This window comes from Girardinichthys multiradiatus, chromosome 23 (assembly GCF_021462225.1).
Source record: "Girardinichthys multiradiatus isolate DD_20200921_A chromosome 23, DD_fGirMul_XY1, whole genome shotgun sequence".
Lineage (NCBI taxonomy): Eukaryota > Metazoa > Chordata > Actinopteri > Cyprinodontiformes > Goodeidae > Girardinichthys > Girardinichthys multiradiatus.
This window is the reverse complement of record NC_061815.1, coordinates 11,086,629-11,110,951: the sequence shown is the minus strand read 5'-3', so window position 1 is coordinate 11,110,951 and position 24,323 is coordinate 11,086,629. Positions and strand designations below refer to the sequence as shown.

The 24,323-nt window shown below is 38.4% G+C and overlaps 1 protein-coding gene across 2 annotated transcripts in view; it reads right to left on the bottom strand.

Moving 5' to 3' along the window:
* The window catches only part of il1rapl2 (interleukin 1 receptor accessory protein-like 2), a 636,383-nt gene that overhangs the window by 483,464 nt on the left and 128,596 nt on the right, over window positions 1–24,323 (bottom strand). For both annotated transcript variants that reach the window (XM_047353893.1, XM_047353892.1), the window contains one exon: window positions 18,893–19,001. In XM_047353893.1, the coding sequence (XP_047209849.1) occupies window positions 18,893–18,980 (88 nt within the window). In that variant the 5' untranslated portion in view covers window positions 18,981–19,001. The remainder of the gene's footprint in view (window positions 1–18,892; window positions 19,002–24,323) is intronic.

Sequence of the window (24,323 nt, the reverse complement as noted above, 5' to 3'; positions counted from 1 at the left end):
TACTTCATAAAATGACTTTATAGCAGAAAATCGAAAGAGGTTGCTCTTTAAGTGGAATGAGAAAAAGTACAATGATGACATGAACAAGGCTTGTTTTAATTATTTTACTTTTATTACATTTTGTTTTCTTTAATATATTATTATTGTACTCTGAGTATTTTTCCCACAATATAATCTGCTTACCATCCGTGGGTTTTTCGCTCACACAGAGGGTTTTCTTTTATATGTATCTAATCATGACTTTCTTCGTGATAAAAAAGGAGGGACTGTTAGGGTTTGAAAACTTTTGTATTGTTTATCACTCATGTCTGCTCTAAGTGTTTTTCCCTCCTACATGCCACAGAAAGGGATATGGGGGAGACGAGTGAGTTATGCTTTTATCAGCAACATCTAGGGGCTGCTCGTACTAGTCCTCTCTCTCTGTTTAAAATCAAGACACATGAACCCTAACCTTTCTGACCCCCCCCCCACACACACACACACTCTTGTTTTGCTATATGTAGTGAGGACCATCTGTTGACTCCCATTGACTTCCATTGATTTTCAGTCATTTTCAACCCTTTCTATGCCCTAACCCTGACAATAACCCTAAACCTAACTATTACCAGTGCATGCCTAACCCTAACCTTAACCTAAACTCAATTCACACCTTAGTCCTAAACCTAACCGTTAGCAAAATAGGTCGTGAGGACCAGCAAAATGTCCTCACTTTGGTACAAACGGTCCGCAATTTGATGGTGAAATCGGGAAAATGGTTCTCACTGTGATGCCAAGACAGGAACACATACACACACCCTGAATGTTTGTTGAACTGTGTGTGAACCAGCCTGTATAAATAAAGAGAGAGGGGTGCCAACACTTTGTAGTCTGTACTGCAAAGTGAGCTGCCCTTGCTGCAAGTAAAACTGACTCTGTATCGTTCTTGCCTCTGAGTTGACTTATTAATACCTAACAGTGACTAAATGTGAAAAGGGTTAAGCAGTATGAATATTTTTGTAAGCAATTGTTTGTTGTTTTATGTAGACTTTAATGTGTTTACTAGAAATTTCTCAGCAGTGCTGAACAAAAGCCAGCCTACCCAATTAGAATATCCCCCTCACTTCGCAAAACTTGACAACAGCATTAGTCTCAGCCATGACGTTGAGTGGCTAATGGTTAGATATCCTTCAGCTGAGAACAGTGATTTCATGTCACCATGCCAGGCAAATCAGTCAACTATCACATTGTACCAGCAATTGTGATACAAGATCTACCATCACTCTGAAATGTTTCTGGAGTGCACAAAGAGCAGGTTAGAACTACTTGCTTCTCAAGATCAGCTTGAAACGATCATGTTTAGGGTCTTTTACAAACTCTCTTGAAGTTGTCTTTATACACTGTGTTGAATTTAGTTGGTTTTGTCTCTATTCTATATTTTTTTGCTCTCATTCTTATCCCTTTGGCATTTAACATTGCTTCTTGAATGTATTTTTTTTTTTTTACAGGATATTGTAGATCCATTTATACTTAAACTTTCCCAAAACTTAGCATAACAAGAGACATTGTATCTTAAAGACACCTTTCCTGCTGCTGTTGCTCAGCTTTAGTGCAGTGGTGAGCTAATCATAGATTGCTCAGAGACAACAACTTGTGTGCTTAGGATAAGAACTAAATGCTCACATTTATGTCCTTAACTCAATATGGTAATTAGCTTGGCTGAATGACTTTATGGATTACTGCCTTATGATTACCACCTCCTGCAACCATTACCAGTGTTAAGCATGGATGGATGGATGGATGGATGGATGGATGGAAGGATGGATGGATGGATGGATGGATGGATGACTGGCTTGTAACACTGCTTGATCCAGTTTAAATCCTACTACTCCCTTACTTTTTTGTCCCACATAATCTTTCTTGACGTTTTGCCGCCTCCAACCTTGATTAATTCCTTTTGACTTGTCTTCTTCTCATGAGTCTCTTCTTCTTCTTCTCCCACCTTCCCCCATTCAGTGTTTCTGTCTGTCTCCCCTCTCCCCCCTCGTCCTGTCCTCGTTCACTCTTCCTCTGACCTGCTCTCCTGGCTCAGGCCCAGCTAAATTACCAGTTCTACAGAGCAATGGTGACAAGAGTGCAGAACTTAATTACACGCTAGCTGACAGCAAGGACTATGTGTTAGATTTTTCTCCCTTCTCGTCCTCCTCTCTTCTCTGTCTCCACCTTATCCTTTCTCTTCATGTCTTCTGTTTCCTTTTCATTTCCCTGTTTTGTTTTTCATGCTCTGAACTTCTTTTTTGTCTCCCTCCACCTTGTTAATGACTAGTTATGAAAATGTGACCCATATTAGAATTGGCATACTGTGCCTTGAAAGCGTATTCATTCCTCCTTAACTTTTTCACATTGGGCCCTATTACATCCACAAACTTTCATGTTGTCACGGAGTGATATTTTTGGACTCTGTTTGTGGCTTTGTGTTTGTTTACCTTTTGCTTAGATTTTTCAATTTTGGTTTTTGTATCATGTTTTTCTTTTCTCCCTCTTCCACCTCCTAGTGTTTACTACTTAAGTTATTTTATGGTTGTTTTCTTATTACTTGGTATGGTTTATTATTATTGTAATTATTGTAGTTCTTGGTCTTCCCTGGATTCTCTAGTTTTATTTCTCTTTAGTATCTTTGTGGTTAATTGTGTTTTATTTGTTCCTTTGCAACCTTCTTGTTTACTAGTTTATTTTCTGTTTCCTTTCCAGTTAATTCAGTCAGTGTGGTTAGGTTTGTTTACTTTTGTATTCAGGTTTTCTTTATGGGTTCTTTGTTCTTAGGTTGTTATTGTTGTTCCTATGTTCCCTCTAGTTTCTCTGTTTACTTTACTCATGATTATTCTAGTTTTCTTATTCCCCATTTGATTATTTATCTTTGTCTATAGGTTTGCTTGGTCTGTGTTTCTGTTTATTGTTTATTAGTTACTTTGCCCATCCTCAGCTTTTGTATTTGTTTCACCTGTTCCTTCTGCCTCCCTGCCTCCTTGTCACACCTGTTCCCTGTTCCATTGATTATCTGCCTTTGTTATCTCACAGTATATAAGTTGGTTTTGTGTCTTTGTTCGTTGCTGGTTCCTTGTGTTCGTCACAACCTCATTCTCGTCCATGATTATGCTTTGTTTTTTTGCCACGCCTTGCCTCGGGAAACCTGCAGTGATTTTGCTACGTTTTTTGACCTTGTAAATAAATCTTTGAATTTCAAAAATGATCCTGCCGAGCTCTTGTCTGCACTTTGGTCCGACCCAAAACCACATCGTGACACATGTATTGTTTTGGGGTTTTATAATGGGCAAACAGAAGGTAAAACTTAGCTGTGAAGAAAAAGGATTAATGGTTATCAAAATGTTTTAGAATAAAAATTGACAGAGTGGTGTGCATTTGTTATTAGCCCGCTTCACCTTGATAGATCTAAATGACGGTACTCAATTGTAATTATAGACTATGGGTTTAGCATGAAACGGGGCTGCATTAGATTATACTGCTGTCAAATGGAAACACAAGTCTGAAGCTACACAAACTCAACAGGTGCAGGTTTCCAGTAAGAAGGCAGAGGGTACATTTTAATGGAACGGCTCTGGCATACAGCAGAGCAGGATCATAAGAGTAAGAAAAGCATAGCTACCAAATCTGAAAACATGATAAGGTCATGTGAGCATCAATGATATGAAGCTACTGTCCAACATCTTGTAGAGTCATACTATCAAACATCATGTGTCCTTCTCAATGTTAGTTTTGTGTGACAAATTTTTCAGGGCAGCTTGGTGGCCTAATGGGTAGATACACTGACGACAGACAGTCTGAGAGACCAGCAGGTCACTGGACTTAAGTTGAAAACCCAATGGAAATCATTGGGATCACAGTGCTATTTAATATTCATCAATTCTCACCATTAATATATTGCAAGAATCTTGCACAAGTGCATCAAGAAAAAGCAGATCACCGGACATCATCCGTGGCAGTAGTAACTGCCATGGATGATGTCCAGCAAGGTCCAGTCCAACAGATTATTTGAAGAAGGTCATTTTGGTTCTGAGAGAAAGGTGTTAGTGCATCACAGTCTGTCATATTTTGGGCCTCAAACCAGTAATAGTGCTTTTCCCTACTCAGCGTGGTTTGGTACGACTCTACTCACTTTTTAGGTTATCTGTTAGTAACGGTTTTGTGGAACTGTTACTATTTTTAGTGCCCTGTTGGATACCGTTCCAAGCTAGCCGGGTCGTGCTGAAAACGCAACGTCAGAAGACGGCCAGTCACTGATTGGGTAGGGGCCAGTGTCACTAGTCACAGCATACATATAATAATAACTAATAGCTTCACCTATTAAATTGTACCCTGGGCTTACATGACCTCCATGGCTTCCCTCCCTCTCGTGTACTTATACAGAGTTCTTCATCTTGCTGCCCGCAGCCTTCTCCAGCTCTTTCATTTTACTCTGAGGCTGACAAAAGGCCCATACGGGTGCCCGTGCTTACCCTTGTTTACTGCAGCATGCCCAACAATGGTTGATATTCAGCTGGATATCCTTGGATTCCACCTACATACCTAAGTATTGTTTTAGGCCATGTACACCATGTCATAGAAACCGTATTTCTTGATGGCTATGGCCTCTTTCAGCAGGACAATACGTCCTGCCACAAAGCTTACATGATTCAGGAATGGTTAAAGAAACACTATGAGTTTGAGTTCACTTGGTCCCTAGATCTTAAGCCAGTTGTGTCAATGGGATTGGCTGGACAAACAAGTATGATCCGTGGAGACTCCACCTCACAACTTATAGGACTTAAACAGTCTGCCTTCTAACATCTTGATCCCAGATACCTCATTACACCTTCAGGAGTCTAATGAAGTCCATAGCTCAAAGACCCAGGGCTGTTTGGACTCATTATTATGCAGGTGGCCATGATGTTATACCTAATAGTGTTTGGGTAATTTAGCTGGTATGGGATATGCATCCTAAAAAGATCACTATGAATGAATCATTGCGCAGTTCTGAAATCCAAAACTAAAAGTCTTAATAAAATGAGAATGTTGCCTGTGTGATCAATATAGATTACACTGTTGTGTTACAAGGAATAATTGCTTTGAAAGATGAAAAAGAGCAACAAACTCACACAGACTGTTCACATAACCTCACAGACCACAGAGGGTCAATAGTTTTTGGGGATGGATTGCTAGTCTTAGAAATAAGTCTTCTTTTGCTTGATCTCCATGTTTATGTGAATGTAGTAGCTTTTAATACAGGTATATGTGGGTGCAGGAGAGCTCTTTGTTGGTACATTTAGGTTAGTGACTGTCTTCAGCTGCTGATTCTGTGTGTTTTTCTTTCCGTGCTCAGCACACTGTTTGTTTTTTGTTCATAGAGTACGTGTTCCAACATTAATTTGCTTCCCTGGCTTATTTGTCCACTTGCAATTTATTCTGTTTATCTACTACTGCAGCTACTGCAAATGTGCTTCTGTGTATTTACTTGCCTGTGTATATATGCTGCTGTATGTTGCATGCCATGCATATGCAATGTGTTTAGGTGGCTGCTGTTGGGTTGTCTGTTGTTGACTTTATAATCTTTGATGATACATTTAAGTTTCGATGAGGATCATATTCATAGACCCGCAGGAAGGATGTGTAAGCTTGGCAGTGCGGGGGCTAAATTTTTTAAAGCTTAATCTGGTTTAGATTAATCTCTTTTGGTTTATAGTTTGTTTCACAGTTTTTTTCCAGTTTGGTCTGCTGCCCAGACTCACTACAGACCTATAAAATACTTATTCTCACAGTGCAAAAAACTCATTCATATCTTGTTTATCACTCTGTCACTGACTCTTATTAATACTGAGCAACTCAAAAACTAGGAAAGGAGTGTCAGAGTTCATTAATATTTGACTTTAGACCTGGAAAATTAACGAATCTTTAATATGACCTTAGTGCACAATGAAGCCATGTAAGGTCTGAGATGGGAGGTGAGGGGCATTCAGTTAAGGTTGTATGAGGTTGGCACTGGTTAATTTATTAATGGCAAGACATTATTTCATTGCAAGTCTTAATTCGTTAATATTTCGTCCAATTTAACCATAAGTGTAGTGGATTATTGGGTATAGTTACTATGCGTCATGATTTTGAGTTAGATGTTGACTTAAATGACAGAGTTCAGAGTACGTCAGTGTTTTCCATCCAGGATGTCCCTGCTTGTTTTAACTAAATAGTTTGCCATGCATTTTACAGAAGCCTGTTCATCATCCAGCTGTTTATATAAAATCTGTATAGAAAAAACACTCAGAAAGGGGAGTATTCATACCCCTTGAGCTTCTTCACAGTTTGCTCCATTTCAACCATATACTTCAGCTGGCTGAAAGGAGGCTACATTTTTACACTAGAAAAAAAATAAAAATAAAAAAACTGTATATTTGGCTGTTTGAAAATATTTCATTCAATTTTGAGTTTTATATAAAAGCAATTAGATCATGTCTATTTTAGCTTTAGATTTTTGCGTAAAGACTGTATTACCAGGTAATTATTTTTACTTTATAGAACAATCTTACACTGGCCCATGCCTAATGGGGACCCATATTACTGTAGAGTCCTAACATCCATACAGCCCTGAAGTGATTACTGGAGTCTTAAAACCATTTTTTAAGGTAATGATATGGAATCCGATTGTGGGTTGCTTAAAGTAAGGGCTTTGCTTAAGCTTTCACAACAATGACTTGTCCTCATGCACCCATACTCACAAACAGTTGTGCATGAGAGTGTTCAGTGCTTTGTGCACTGTACAAACACACTCACATTCAGCCACTCAACTGCAGACACGGTGAGTGCAGTGAGGAAAAAAGTCAAGTGGATTTCTTTCTGTGACAAAGACACTTGTGTTAATTAGTCATACTGGAGAGAAATGTTAGGAATGAGTGCTTGTGGTAAAAACAGAAAATGGTTTTATGCTTTATGTTATCACAGACATAAACACACAGTCACAGAAAGGGCAGTAATGTCATTCAGCATGTTATTTATGATATATCTTCTTTTAACATGTTTACCCTTCTCTACTCTGTTAGGATAAAGTTCAGTCAATTATTAATGATACTTTACTGATATCACAGTCTCTGTCCTGTTTTCTGCAACCAGTGCAGTGCGAATGCATGGAAATTTAGAAAACAGGTATAAAATATAGGAAAATAAGTAAAGAACCCAGGCATAATCAAAAAGAAAATGAAACCTCCACACAGAAAGACCCTGGCTAGCATCTGTACTCAAGAACTTGTTGCTGCAAGACAACAGTGCTAACAAGTGTGCTAATTTATTAAAAGTGTACAGGAAGTCTGTAAGTATTTCCTCCTACCTGCAGCATTGTATGGCTTTATATGTGGCAAGTTTACTATATTATCTTTGAAAATACAAATAACCTAGTTAGAATATACAGTAGCAGTTGATAGCAGTTGCATTGTACCTTCTGCTTATGTTAGTGCTGTGTGCATTTCAACCATCAAGAGTCCAACAAAAAAATATATATTTTCCATCAAACTTCATTGGACATTTTTAATTTTGCATAGCAAAAATGGGCGTTAAATAGTTGCTTTAAACGCATGGGCACTATAGTAAAACTACACTCATATTATAGTTACTTGGTATGTATGGAGAGGGTCTAGATACAGTACAAAAAAACACCAATGCGATGTATTCATCTGAAAGTGCAGTTCTGCAGGTTCGTCGTCTTCGTTCTCCTGTCGCTCTGGGACAGACTCAGCTTGAACATGTAAGGCTGGATGTCTTCTGTTGTTGACATAATTTAATCAGTTTGGGAATAAAAAGTTTCTGTGCAGCTAGAATATTGTATCTCTGCGATCAAACTACAAAAATGGCCAAACGGGGTGGAAGGCTCTAAGACTTGGAGGGGGCGAGGTGTGAAAACCTCAATGGCATTTAAAGAGAGTGCATCAAAACAAGTCGCTCTCAGACACACCTCAGAACAGGGGTAAAAGAGGGGCCTGTGGAGCTACAATAACAAGGCATTCAAACCAAAGCAATGCAGTTCCACTTTAAATACACCACAACTGAATGATTTAACTGTGAAAAGGAAGGATCTAAAAGCTTGATATGTCCCCTTTTAGCTACAGTTTTTGCAACACAAACTCCCGTTCAGAGGTTTAGTTCAATATTAATTTTATGATTGTGCAATGCAAGTGATGGAAATAAAGCTAGAAACTTTTTGTCTTATTAAAGCTTTTAGGAATTGTAGGAATGGTAAAATAAAAACTTACAGACTCCACGAAGGGTCATCACATTATATCCAGATAAAGCTGACCATGAGTGGCTCTCAGAGGCAGATCTCAGAGGAAATGAGCAGCTCCTGTTCATTTTGCTACTCATTAGTCTGAGGGAGCGAGCTGGCAGTTGGGTTGTGATGTAATTTCCTTTCATTTAATCTCAAATGTGTGAAGCTGCAAGAGTCTGCAAACACACTAAAATATATACTTTTAAAAACTTAATCTGGGCTGTGTTTGCAAAATAGCTAATTAATCATTACTTTTGACAGTGCTACAGTGGTGATCTGAGATAATTGGTGAGCAGTTACACATTTTAAAGTGTTCCAACAGCAAACTTAAACTAACCAATCATATTGTTAAGTCATAAAAAGCTACATCCCCACCCAGCACGCCACACAAAGCACAAGTGATTTTCTCCAGCTGTTGTAAAACAGTAAGAGGCTCTAAATGATTAATAGCTTTTATGCTCTAGTCCATATTACATATTTTGTTTCTCCAGTAACAAAATTATTTTCATTTAATCCCGTTGCATGTAAACCAATGCAGAATGCGGTAGCAAAAGACCTACATTGAGGATTAAATCAGGCAGCTTTACAAACACAGAATGTAGACTTCAGGGTTTTTACTATTGTTTGTATCAAACTGGTGTTTTTTTCTGATAACTGAATTTAAGTCCAGATGCCACGTGTGTTTTTTTTTTTAGAAAACATATTAAATCTCTTTGTTGTGATATTGAAGCAGCTTAATTTATGTTTCAATGAATATTTTTTCCCTTACAATCTTTTTTAAGAAAACTCCCTGATTTACTGTCTCATATTTACTGCAGCAATACATAGACACCAAATACAGGGCATATTACTGTGAGACATCTGTATCAGAACCTAAATCTGCTCAACTTAAAATGCAGTTGAATGCTAAAAGCAGCTGCTGCTCTGTTTAGCTGTTGGTACCTAAAACTGGGTTGCTCAAAAACATTTTGTCTGTACTGCCATGAGTATTCATACCTTTTCAAATGAACTTTTTGTCCTATGTACTCGTACTCTTACTCATCGTCTTCCGCTTATCCAGGACCGGATCGCAGGGGCAGCAGACTCAGCAGAGACACCCAGATGTCCCTCTCCCCAGACACCTCCTCCAGCTCCTCCGGGGGGAGCCCAAGGCGTTCCCAGGCCAGCCGAGAGACATAGTCCGTCCAGCGTGTCCTGGGCCGTCCTCTGGGTGTCCAGGAGGCATCCGGTATAGATGGCCGAGCCACCTCAACTGGCTTCTCTTGATGTGGAGGAGCAGCGGCTCTACTCCGATCCCCTCCCGGATGGCCGAGCTCCTCACCCTATCTCTAAGGGAGTGCCCGGCCACCCTATGGAGGAAGCTCATTTCAGCCGCTTGTATCCAGGGCTTCGTTCTTTTGGTCATTACCCAACGTTCATGGCCATAGGTGAGGGTAGGAAAGTAGACCAACCGGTAAATCGAGAGCTTCGCTTTTCGGCTCAGCTCTCTCTTCACCACAACGGACTGGCACAGTGCCCCCATTACTGCAGCAGCCGCACCGATCCGTCTGTTGATCTCCCGCTCCATTCTTTCCTTACTCGTGAACAAGACCCCAAGATACTTAAACTCCTTCACTTAAGGCAGGAACTCCCCTCCAACCTGAAGAGGACAAGCCACCTTTTTCCAGTCGAGAACCATGGCCTCTGACTTGGAGGAGCTGATCTTCATCCCAGCCGCTTCACACTCGGCTGCGAACCGCCCCAGCGCATGCTGTAGGTCTTGGCTAGAGGGGGCCAGCAGGACCACATCATCTGCAAAAAGAAGAGACGAAATCCACTGGTCCCCAAACCAGACCCCCTCCGGCCCTTGGCTGCGTCTAGAAATCCTGTCCATAAAAGTTATGAACAGGACCGGTGACAAAGGGCAGCCCTGCCGGACTCATGCACCGGGAACAGGTCCTATGTGTGGTGGATAAACGGCACTTAACTGTAAGCAACCATCCCTACTGTGAAACATGGTACCGGCAGCCTCATGCTGTGGTGACGCTTTTCTTCAGCAGGGAAGAACACCTGTTAGAGGCAGCAAAAGACTTGAGACCGGGGTGATGTTCACCTTCCAGCAGGACTACAGCCCTGAATATACAGCAGGAGGCGCAATAAATAGTTTAGATCAATGCATATTTATGTTAGAATGGGCCAGTCAAAGTCTAGACATAATTCCAAATGAGCATCTGTGGCAAGACTTGATTGATGTTCACAGATGTTCTTCAATCATCCTCAGTGAGCTTGAACTAATTCTAAAAAAGAAGAGTGGACATTCTGTCATTAAACGTGCAAAGCTGGTAGACAGATACTCCAAAACGCTTAGGATCTGACCTAGGAAGATTAATAATATCCAAATACGGAGCGTAAAACTGCTTGTGCAAAAAAGAAATTCCACGTGCAATAAGTGGGCGTTTTGTGGTGATCTACAAAGATTGCATGTGCAATCAGATGCACACTAACAGGTGCAAAAGCGGTTTGGACCACCCTATTTAAATGAGAATTTTGAGTGGCTGTCATCATGGACAGTTTGGTATAGATGAAGTTTGAAGCCATGGAGTTGGAGGTAACAATCACAATAATAATTAGAAGAAGAAGAAGATAAAGAAAAAGAAGAATAATAGTATAATGCACTTAATGAAAAACATCTGAAAAGATAAAAATACCAACATCTGTAGTTAAAAGATTAAATATCAACCATAGACCTGGAAGCATCAGACTCTGGAAGAGATGACTTTCACAGTGTGTGTGTCAGTTCATCCAGCCATATATATATATATATATATATAGATATAGATATATATATATATTTATATATATATATATATATATATATATATATATATATATATATATATATATACATATATAGTAACAGACAATGGAGATCCAGCCATGCCATTTTGGAGCTGTAGCATTAAAATTATATATATATATATATATATATATATATATACAGCGTATATATATGCCTCCTTCTCACCACAATGACAACAGACCTTTCTGCGTGCCAGTTTGCTCCCTGCCTTTCAAACGTGCTAAATATAGACGCAGAAACTGCATCCGCAATCTGTTTAAGGTTTGATACATTGTGTTGCAGGTGGCAAGTAATTACATTTGCATATCGTCCTCCCATATACTTGTGTTAAACATTTGTTTTGCATATTCATGAAGGCAAACACACTACAAAGTTTGCACCTATTATTACACTCTTTTTAATCACGCAGTTCAATTTGCACCTAGTTTGTAAATCAGCTCTGTGCATGCATTGCAGTTTACTCATGTTTTTATGCACGCAGATGAGGCCCTTAAAGTTGTAACTTCAACAAAATGTCGTTCCTTAAAATGTCGACTCTTGGGGGCTAAATACAATTGCACATCACACTTTTAAATTGTTCTTTAAAAAATATTTTCAACTCTATGTAATCATTATCCTTCCACTTCACTAACATTTGCTTTGTGTTTTTTGGTTGGTTTGTCACATAAGGTTCCAATGAAATACACTGAAGTTTTTTGATGTTATTAAAGTTGGGTAAAAGTCTTAGGGCATGAAGATTTTTGCATCCCTTTTTATACTGTATTTAAATAACGCATTTGGCGGATTCACCCATGCACTTTAAATTGAGAACCGAATGATATACAATATTTTTGCTGTGCCAATTAAACCCTGACTGGCTCATACTAAATACGGTATCTTAATAAAGTTTTTGACCTTACGTTTTGGCTTAATAAAAATGCTTATGGATGGTAAAAATGAGAGAAAATGCAGGAAAAGAGTTTACACCAATATCAAAACATCTCAAACAAACGTATATCTAAAAATTTGTAATAAACTGCTCAGTAGTTTAGTCTTACTTATAGTTGTTTGTGTCTTCATTTCTGTCATGTAAAATCTGAATGGATCATGAGATTGTATTGTCTTTTTGTCCTCACTTTGGGCTCATCTATTGGTTTTGTATATGGGAAGCCTTACAAGATCTGACAGTAGCTGTTACTGCCAGATCAAGGGACTGACAAGGGACATATGTTCAAGAAAGAGTGCAAAAACATGCATCTAGAGAAATACATCTGAACTCTGTGTTGGGTGTGCATGTGTGGATAAGCTTAATTGTGCCAGTATTACTTCAAGGCATTATCTCCAGCATTGCATGTGGAGCAACAATTGAACTCATTAGCACCTTCAGTAAGACGGGCTAATCAAAAAGAAAAGCTCTGTCTGTGTGTGAATTCACTTGAATGCCATCAGCTGAATAACGTCCTATATAAATGTGCAGGCAAATCTAGTATTATTTCAAAGGTGCATTTTCAAAGATATTTTGAAAAACAGCCATTTTCATAAGGCAGGACCAAGAAGTAAAGTTAATGTTTCTCTACCCCTGCTTGATCAAGGCATTTTCAAACATGCAACCTTATCATAATTGCTTTTCCTTTACATCTAACTTCAGTACAACTTAAACCAAATGATTTGCAGTTTTACTCTGGGCTGTTTTAACATTCAATTTTGACTTTGGCTCCAGATGATCAGAGAATGTAATCAACACAGAAATGTATGCACTAAATTTAAAGAAATATTCAGAATCTTTCAATAGCTGCACTAAATTGTCAGCACACTTGTGTGATTAAAATAGCTTGGTCTTATTTACTATTAGCCATAGCAAATACTGTGATTTTATTTTTGTTTGTTATCAATCATCTATTAATTTTATAATGTGTTCCGTTATTTATATGTTATAATATAGTGCGTAATTTATTTTCTATATTTACTATTTTATTATGCAGAGACTGTCGAATTGTGTATTTTCTGTCTTTATTATTTTAAATAGTAGAAAGCATTATATTACTTTGTGAGCTATATTAAAGGGAAGTTTCAACAACAGGGTATCATGGAAAATCTTATGTTCTTATGTTAGGGAAATTCCAGTTGGGTTCCAAAATAGACTAAAATAGACTAAAATAACCTTTCCACAACTGAACATGCAAAAAAAAAAAAAACATCTTGCTCTCCCTTTAACCACTGCAAAGCATGTCCTCAGGTATTAGTCAGAACTCCTCTGTTGTTTCCATTGGGTTCAAAGAGCTGGACTCATTACTGGGACAAAAACAAATGAACACAGCACCCCTGTCCTTACCTTCCTCCAATGCTCGTCACTGTCATTAGGAAATAGTGTCCTTATAAGAGATCCCAGTTTACAACACAGGGGAACAGTTAAACAACCCTAATTGGCTAACTCCAAGGTTCTCAAACTGTGTTACAAGTACCACTGGTGGTACTTGGGCTGCCTTTAGTGATATGTTGGTATTCATTTCTAGAAAGGTACAAAGGAAATGTCTGATGTAGTGGAGTACAGAGAACAAGCAGGGACATTTTCTCTTCAGTATACAGTATATGTACTCAATATAGATTTGAAAGAAAAATCCATATTTTGATCTATGTTCTTTTTGGTAGGTATTGTTATGAATCAAAGTTAGGCCTTGTCCACACGTAGGCGGATACCTTTTAGTTTGGCCTTTCATCCACACATAAACGGCATTTTACATCACTAAAAACGAATAATTATGAAAACACCGGCCAAAGGACAGATTAAAAAAAACTGCCTGTAAATTCAGTGAATGCTTGCCAGCATCTTTGTTCCCAGCTGGAAAAATGTTTGTATATTGTGGTCATCAAATAACAAACTTTCTGAGGTGTCACAAAGCAATGGCTTAAGTGCATCTCTTTAGTTTATTAAAACTATACTGATAGCGCCATCACAGAGAGTACAAGCAGTCTGGGATTGAGACCCCAGTGAAACTAACTACTTGCTGTTATATTTTGAAGCCAGACAGGAGGTATTTTATGCGTTGGTGTTCAGTTGTAACAAAGACTGAACTGGCTGAAAGCATAAACATTGATAAATTCTCACCACTTTTAGGGCTTTTGTGTGGCAGCGTTTTAGGTAAGCTATGAATGGTTTGTAAGCACTGTAACAATACCACAGCTGGCTAACCATTAGCAGCTAATGATGTTAGCTTCTGCTTTTAGCTTCTTATCTGCATTAAACGAAAGGGCTATTTCACAGTTTTTTTTATTTGGGCTACAGTTCTTCTTTAAATCAAAGTGGTCAAACCCTAAGTGGATAAATTTACACTACAAAGAGATTTTATAAAATCAGTTTGAGATTTATAAACCCTTTATTCTATTTGGCAGGCATGAAAACATAGTTTGTAAACTGTAAGATGATACTGGATTCATGGGAACAAGATAAAGTTTTACCAATATTTTTAGTAAAACTGGAAACCCTAATTCTTTTCTTTTTTTACAAATAGAATAAACTTTTCTCAAATCAAAAACTGTGTTTGCAGAATCTGTCATTACTGTAGTTTAACTAGACCATGTGTTACGGTTTTTGTGCCTGTCCTGTTTCTAACTGCATAATGTGTCTTTTTCTGTGTTCAAAAGTTGAATAAAGGTTTCATAAGCTTCAAGCTGAGGTTTTAGTTTTTTTTTTTGTTAATTAGAAAATGATCCAGTTCAGGTTTAATCAGATGGATGATGTCACAGGTGTTGTCATTGGTTCATTCAGCAAGAAGGTCCTGGCTAATGGCTGCCCATATCTGGTGTTCTTAATGGACTTGCAACCTGTTTGTACCTTCTTAGATAAACAACTTAAGAAAGGTGCGGGATTCTTTGATATAGTCAACACAACAGAGCAACTCAAGAACTACTTCCGTTCTTACTCTAAAATACAAATCTTAAACATAGGTACAGGCTTAATGCACAAGCCTTCATATTCTATGCTTATAATAATAACATACTATTACTTCACCAGACAAAGTCACATGCTGAAAGCAACTAGAGACACAGTTCACTTTGATGTTAAATATTGTGGTGTCTATAACTGAAGTTTGTATAGCTAGGGTCAGATAAAGGTCATACAATGATGCATTCACAGATTTTCCTTCTATAGTACAAATATATAAGGTACAGACTGCCTAAATCTGTCCAAATATGACTTCAGAGTGTCTGGCCATGCAGCACCACCCTGCTCTCTGCCAGCTTATCACAATTTGCCAGCTTTTACTGCAGCAGGTGCTGCATCAAAGCAATGCAGCACAGCAGGGAGACCGACATGAGCAAATGGTAGTTCCTCTCCATATGGATTCTAGTGCCGTGTACAAACACACACACACACATACAAAGATAAGTAGAGTAAGACAGAACAGATCTAACAGCCTATCTTTGGCTCGCCCACATAAATGTCCGCTTGGCTCTGCTCTGATCATATAATTGCCGAGTGCACACCTCTCCCACACACCCGCACACACACACACACACAAACACCCCCCCCCCCCCCCCCCCCCCCCCCACACACACACACACACACAGAGCACACATCCAAAAAGCAGACACTGTAGCACACTCGGGGAGTTCACACAAATATTATACTCTTAAAACCGGGGTATATACATATGCACAGCACCCACACCTCACATCCTCACAAATCAGGTGGCAAGAATCGGACACTTCACACATAGAGGCATGCCTGCAAACGTACGCACGCTGGTGCATAGCAAATACCAAACAAAAACTCCCACCAGTTCACCCACACAGGGAGCACAATGATGAGAGAGTGAGCCAGAGACACAGACATGCAGAAAGGAAAGAAATGTGAGAAAAAAAATCCTACACTATAGCAAAGGAAGTGTAGAAGAAATTAATCAATTCTTTATGTCTTTGCAACCTGGATCCTTTGCCATACTTTTATAGAATTAATGCATTCATTTGTTACAATACATGAGATTATTCCTATAAATTGTAAGCCAAAGCACCGTGCAGGTTTGCTTTAATATGGAATCTACATTTTTACAAAAGCTGTCAATTAATATCTTGCAGCCATTGTTGGCTACTAAGGTAGTTATTCAAAGAACCAACCCATGTGGCAGCCTATTCTAAGTTTTCATGAGGCAGGTCCGGTATGATCAATTAATACCTCAAATGTTGTGAATTATTATGTAGATCATTTAAGCACCCTATCAAAGTAGCTCAACAATGATAGCAAGAATACGTATATCAAAATGAACAACATCCTCCTCCCAAGGTAAAAAAAAATCTCTATCCTCACGTTTTAATTATATCCCATGCAGCCCTATATTAGGGACCAGGAACAAAAGGAATTTTGCATGCTTTAACAAAAGATTTGACTTGAAGTTTAGTCTGGTTATTTATCTTTACACTCACGCACACATACACCTACAAAGGCACCATTCAACCTTATAAAAAGGGCATGTTTAAAATGAAGAAACCAAAAAGCAGATTTAATCTGTCTCTTTTGGTACTTACCTGTGCATTGATGTTATTTTATCAGTTGTGTTTAGGGTCTTTGTTTGAGAGAACAGGTCCCTCTTGGAAATGACATTGTGGGTCTCAAACGATGCTAATCTGACAATAAATAAAGGGGAAATGAAGCAAAGCTACGCCAAAAGTTAGCCTCGAGTATCAACTGCAGTGCACACTTTCAAACCTAAGTGAAACCTATGATTCACATATTTTAGTGCTATATAATAAAATCGCAAATCTCGTCAAGTGGATCAATTACTTTTGCTCCCTACGTGTAACCAATAGGTTCACTGTCTAAATCTAACAAACAGTAATAAGAAGTAAACATGAACCAGTTACCACTACCAAGGTATAATACAATTTCACAACAAGAATAAATGTCATTGTACAATTGAAAGTCCTCTTAATGAGATGCCAGAGAAAGTCATGTAGTGTGCTGAGTTTCCTGTATCAGCTTTATGGAGCATTGAGCAACACAGCACAGCCCCTCACCCATCTGTTGCTACCCAGGTAATAGAAGGTTCCTACACTTTAATGTCGCTTGCAAAAAAATTCAGTGGTTAAAAAAATATTTCTGGTTGCAAAAACCATAGACAGTCCATGGCGTGGACACAAATGGAGTACTATCAATCATAAATTCAAATCAAGGAAGTAGAATAATTGTTTTCTTAAATTGGAGCATGGATTTCATGTTTCATGGTCTTCAGGGCCCAGTCCTCCGCCATCTCTCTGTACTTTAACCTCTGCGATAGGCTGAATTTGCTATTGATGGTGGTTTGGACACTCTGTGAATTATGAAGAGAGCAGTGTCATCAAAACAGCAGTATCTGATCCCTTGGAAATGGGAACAGATTCGACAAATATCATATTCCTTCATATTGTGTTTTTAGTCAAAAACGTGAAAAAAAACCAGGCACTACAGGTTAGTTTACAGTTTTATCCAGATAAACTATTTTCCTCACCTCGCAGTTTATATGGGAAGCTTGTTTTGACTTCAGACTTTCCATACACATGTAAGGAGCACCATGACTCCTCCCATTACTCTCAACATATTTATAAACCCTAGGTTTTAATATATATATTTGAAAGTGTTAATGACAGCCTCAAACCAAAATGCATTCACTTTTTAGCCAAAAGGTCAGTTCAAAGTCCTGGTTTCTGTTTAAATTAATCTTATAGTGAACCCTCATTATGAACACTGTGTGTATTTTTCTTTGACTGTTAAGAACAGCACCAACTCTAGCCTGAAAATGATCAAGACATTTCTTTAACTATACTGAAAGGTTTAGAAGCCAAGTTTGTGGAAATACAAACTACGGATGTCGGCATATTTCCTGTTAAATCCTCTTAACTTATTATCAAGCAAAACTGTGAGATATGATTAGATTACAGCAAAATGTAATCTGCCCAGATTGCTATAATTTAATGAACAACTTTGGCTAAAACCTGCTAAGTAATTTTCAGTGTTTGTATCATCTCCAGGAGTTGGCAGGGGAGCATGAATTTAAATGGCAGATGCTGTTGGCACTGTTTGATGTTATTAAACCACTAACTAACAAAAATATATTCCAAATATTCCAAAAAACAATGGAAGCATGGAAAGCCATAAATGCATTTGCAACACTCCATATCCCCATCAAGAACAACACAACGCCTTGCAGTACATCAATAGCACAATCAAACTCTCCACGTCAAGCCAATCAGGGAGATGAAACAAATCGATTATGAATAAAAGATCATCAGCAGATCTGTCATCAGCTAACTTACAGAAACACAAATGAGCAAAACAGCAGCAAGAATGACAGCAGGCTGATTGTTACACACACGCCCTCAGCAGAAAAGGCTGAGCGGATACACAGAAGTCTGAGCTCACAGATACAGTTTGGAGAGGAGAGTTATCTGAGAATGGAAAAGTGATGATCGCAACGAGGGCAAACCTAGCTACAGGAAACAAGTAGCACAGAACCACAGCATTGAGTTGAGTTATTGGAGAGCACCAGAAAGCACAAGAGAGGAGAACATTACAGAGGAAAATTAATTTGTTGTATTTATTTGACAAAGAAAGGTAGAGTAAGAATGAGTTGAAGTAGAATGGAAAAAGATGACAGGGAGCAAACATTGAGTGACAGCTGTGGAGTGTTTGACGCAGTTTAACTAATGGAAAATGAGTTTACAGAAGCTCCAGAAATCACAGGTAATCTGAGAAATTTCAAAAAGTGAGATAAATCTAAATATTAGGAAAAACAGAACAGATGGACTAAAGCTTTTAATCCTACCTGAATTTCTCTTGCTGATGTACTTGACATCGTCACATGCTCCCGAGGCAAAGAGGAGGAGAAGGAAAAGGAGAGATAAGGTCTTCATCTCCCTGTTCTCCACTGGCACCTTGAATTGGGGCAAAGAAATGATTATTAGTGTGTACAACAACATTTAGATTCAGTCATTCATTTCAAATAGAGCTGCACAATATATCAAATTGTTATTGCAATATCAATGTGTGCACAATTGCGAAGGGCTTCTAGGATGCAGTATTTTGTGGGATATGATATTTCAGGTGTTATGAGTTCACGCTTTGCATATCTATAACATATTTGGCCAGACAAATAGACCCTATCTTTGATAAATGCCCAAACACAGAATACTTCTATATTGGCTGAGATGAAACAGCTCATAGAGTGTGTGGACAGTAAGAAACAGTAAAACATATCTGAAACCTTTTAATAGTGGTCAGACTGTTTCCAAATCATGCATAATTTATCCAATTCTCATTCTAAACTTAAATTTATGACAAGCGCTATGTTTTAACAACCAGTATTTACTCCATTTAGAATCAGTTTACAGAAAACACACATAATGTATTTCAATACAATTGTAATTAAATTCAAATAGAAGTTAAGTTAAAAATGTATCAGTTTGTTCAGTTATGTCGTATATTCAAATCTGTTTTGCTGTGTTATTATTCTCCTTTTTGAGTAATCCACTTGTAAATTTGTATCATATCCACTGATGGGCAGTAACCTGTTAGAAGTAAAATATTACAGTAATCTGATTACTAAGGGATTGCAGCTGCAAAAAACCGTAATTAGATTACTATTACTTTCCTGCAAGCACAAGCGGTAAAAAGTGGTAACAGACACGTGTTTAGATCAACAAGAGATAAAATGAAGTGCCAAATAGATGTGCTGTACACATCTGTACACATGTGGGATGAAAACTTTCATCTACAGGGAAAAATTCCACTTTAAATCTCATTGAAGAACACCCGGATCCCTCCACTGATATGACCACTGCGGCTACCTCATCCATTTCCACCGGGCAAACCGGCCCCTCTCCTGCTAAACAGGTGAAAAGAGATTTAAGAGCGACAGAACTTAGTGCGGCTGAACTGAAGAAGCTTGTCACTGGCTATATTGTTGAGGACATGCTGCCGTTTTTCACTGTAGACTCATTTCGAAGCATTGTAGACAAATGCTGACCAAAGGCGTTGTCAATCTGCAACAAAGAAAGTCGTTTGCAGGATACCTTGAGAGAGAATATGACATAATGGAATCTGAAGGCTACACTCGGAGAGATAGACTTTGCTTCCACCACTGTTGACAACTGGATGGTAAATAATAAAAGTTTTATGGGTGCAACAGCTCACTGGATTAATTCTAGTTTACAGCGCAACAAGGCTGCCCAAGCAAGCATGAGAAGTATATAGGGCAGGTGCACTTGAGGTAATGATGTAATTGGAGCATTAAGAAATCCATTTATCATATGGACTTCATGGGAAAGTTTTTGCCACTATCACAGAAAATGCATGCAATTTTGCGAAAGCGTTCGTAGTGTGTCAGCCCTGTAATTTGGAGTCTAAATCTGAAAATGAAGAAGTAGGTGATGACGAGGAACCAACATTTACAGATGTCAATGAAGCTCTTAAAACCGCATCTGGTGATGGACAGTTTCGCTTCCCTCAACATTATAGAGGTGGATAACACACAATTATCCTGATCTCAACAAACAATATTGACAAAAATCTAAATTCCCTTGCAGACAACAAGACTGTACATAGGAGTAGCATTGCAAAACACACTCCTCTTTGAACTTAAACACGTCGATCAACAATAGCCTCTGAACAGGTGGAGGAAGTCAGCCGCAGGAAGCTAATAGTACCCACAACCATAAGGTGGAATTCCCCATACGAGGCCATTTCCGCAATCCTGAATTACCTGAATCCCCTGTGTGTAAAACAGGGAATCAAGTGTCTTAATGAAAGGGAGAACCAATTCTTAAAAGAGTACTGTACTGTGATGAAGTGCCTGACTGTAGCACTGGACATCTTATCAGGGGATGAGTGCACCAATGGAGCTTTACTACCAACACTCACAAGCCTGATGTCAAAGACACTTGCCCTCTCCAGAATGACAGCCAGCATTCCAAACGCCATTGTAAAGGTCAGATAATTATTTAATAATTGATTTGGGTGGATTTATTGAATGTATTATACTATTTATGTTGGGCAATTTGTTTTAAGCAGTGTGTACAATTATTAAAATAATAGAATATCATAAAAGATAAATTATTTGCCCCCTGTTCAATTTCAGTACATCCCACAAAATAATTAAAATAGCCGATTATATAGAAAAATAAATATATCAGTTTTACAGGCCATCAAGACCTGTTTTGATTCTGTACAAGACAGCCAAAAAGGACTTCTTGCAGCGGCCACTTGTACCAAATTCAAACTTCAACGACTAAGAGATGAATGTAGGAGAGAGCATGTGAAGGAGCTTCTGAAAACAGTGTTGTAAAACTCCTCCTGTAACTGACTACGCTAACGTGTCCCAACCACCAGCCAGTCAAGCTCTAATGAACCTTTCTGATTTTGAGAACCAGCCCACAGAAAGCTTCTCAGCAGAAAAAGATGTGACACACTATTTAAGGTCAGGGTATGAGCTTGTGATTCTGAATCAGTTCCCAAACCTCAGAAAGATGTACACGACATATAACACTCCAACTCCATCCAGTGCACCAGTAGAACGGCTGTTCAGTTCCGGTGGATTGTTGCATCAGCTTCTGCTGATGCAATAAAACTACTGTTTCACTCCACAAGAAAGAAAAAAACCATAGGGCTTTGTCAAGGTAGCCATAGATGAGACTGGAATAACGACTTAAATGTGGCATGCAACAGCAATTTCTGTTTTGGTAAATTGCCTATTACTCATCTTTGCAGTTTATTTTTTTAACCAACTGTTAAAAAATTTAAATGTTAATTCAGAAGACATTCAGTACAGACTTTCATTTTAATTATTTCATTGCTGTCTTTTATTTACATCTATGGATTCAAGGAATATAAACACAAAAGAATTGTATTCCATATGCTGGAATATGCATGAAACATTGTTGGATGCAATGTGCATAAAGTTAGGTTAAAAGATTGAAACCGATAAAACAAGTTTTGAAAAAGAGACATTTGATTTAATTTAATTTTATATAATGAATTTGCAGAAAGAATAGAATTAGGCTGAATGGTCTTTAGCTTTAAAGCATATTCAGGTTGTGCATCATGTTTTTGAAAAGTACCTAAAATAGGAAAGTAATGAGTAAAGTAACTGGATTACTTTCATTGAAAAAGTAATCAGTAACTAAATACTATTTTGACATAACTTGACCAACATTGAACATATCTAATTTGTCTTTTCTTTATCTTGTGCTTCTATTGTGTATCTTTGTCAATTGTGGTTTATGTGATGCTATCTTGGCAAGGTTTCAATTGGAAGTGTTTTTTTTTTATTTATCTCAATAGTATATTAGGTGGTTAAATCATGGCCATGTACATTAGATTTAAACTAGTAATAAATAAAAAAAAACAGCTACCTCTGCACAGAGAGATGCTCTCTGTATTTTCCAAGATTATGAAATGTTGTAGGAGAAGACTGAGTTCTGCCCAGTTGCCAAAGAGGGTAATTCTATTAACAGCAGGGTGCAAAAAGTGTTTCACTTTGGAAAAGTTGACACAAATAAGGCTGAAAGAAGTCATAATAAACTAAAGTTTGGAAAGGCTGAGAATACACAAAAGTTGCATTCTCAAACTTTATTAAATTCAACCAGGAGCAGAAACATCAATATTTCAGAGGCCGTCACAAACAGTTTTATATTCATGTAAACTAATTCTGATGTTCTCCTTTTCCAAAATGTAGCATTTACCCACAAACACTCACACAACAGGGAGGACAGAAGTAAAATAAAGATTAGTTGTGCCAGCAGACGTTTCATGATGATAAATGAATTCTGATTGAAATCTCATTCAGTCCACATGAACGGAGTGACAGCTGATGACACAGCTCAGAATGGTGCTGATATGCGAGCCACCGTTTCGTGCTTTTGATTATTGGCAGTGCAATAATAGAATGAGGATCTGAAGCAGAGAGACCAAAATTTAATGTGCGATAAAAAGATGAAATATTCTGCATGTCCTCGCCACTATCGCTGAGGCTCCATCTGTTTATTTCATGAAACTTTTTTTAACCCAAAAAGTGAGATTTCAAAAATAACCACACAAAGACAAACCTACTTTCCAGCAAAGAAAGGAGCTGGTCACAAAATATTGATAATGTTGATATTCTGTGGAGTGTCACACACCACGAAGATGCTGCTGGTGGGACAGCTGATTGAAAAGGTGAGACTAGGCTGCATCTGTGCCTGGATGAGTCAAATTGCCTGTTTTTGTAACAAAGTTTATTAGCTCCTGCTAAAAAAACTGCTGTTTTTACTGTTTATTCATTTAATCGCCAAAGCTGAACTTAATGAGAACTTCTTTGCATCCAAATGTAAACCTTTTGTTTTGGCTGTATAATGAAAGAAGCTAATTACTCTGCACTGTATGAACTGCCAGCTTGGATACAGTTTAGCAGCAATTGCACAGCTTTTTTTTTATATTGAAACTTTTTATGGTGTGTGTTTTGGGCCTGCAGAAAACCCCACCACAGGCTTAGAAAAGAATGCTCATGATAAGTAAATTAATCCTCACCACATCATATGGTACTCCACGTTATACACCTCTCACCCCAATACATAGGCACAATACAAACGTGGGCTGCATCATAAGTGATAGACAGATATTATGGACATGACATGGCTTGATGCTTCACAAAATAAACTTCTCTTTTTCACATGTAGACCTAAGTGACACAAGTTTTTTGGTTAGGGGCAAGAAGAGAAAACAGCCTTAATTCTCAATATACCTCATTATACAAATATTTATATAAACAAGCATAAACAGAGCTTTGGGTCATGACCGAAAGAACGAGATCATGGGTACAACCGGCCGAAATGAGTTTCCACCACAGGGTGTCTGGGCTCTCTCTTAGAGATAGGGTGAGAAGCTCGGTCATCTGGGAGGGACTCAGAGTAGAGCTGCTGCTTCTCCACATTGAGCTCGGGCATCTAGTTAGGATGCCTCCTGGATGCCTCCCTAGTGAGGTGTTCTGGGCACGTCCCACCAGGAAGAGGCCCAGAGGAAGACCCAGGACACACTGGAGGGACCATGTTTCTTGGCTGGCCTGGGATGGGTGGATGGATGGATGGATGGATGGATGGATGGATGGATGGATGGATGGATGGATGGATGGATGGATGGATGGATGGATGGATGGATGGATCATCTAACATCATATTTTAGGAGAGGCAAACCAAAACAGATGATGTAATATCAAACAGAACCTG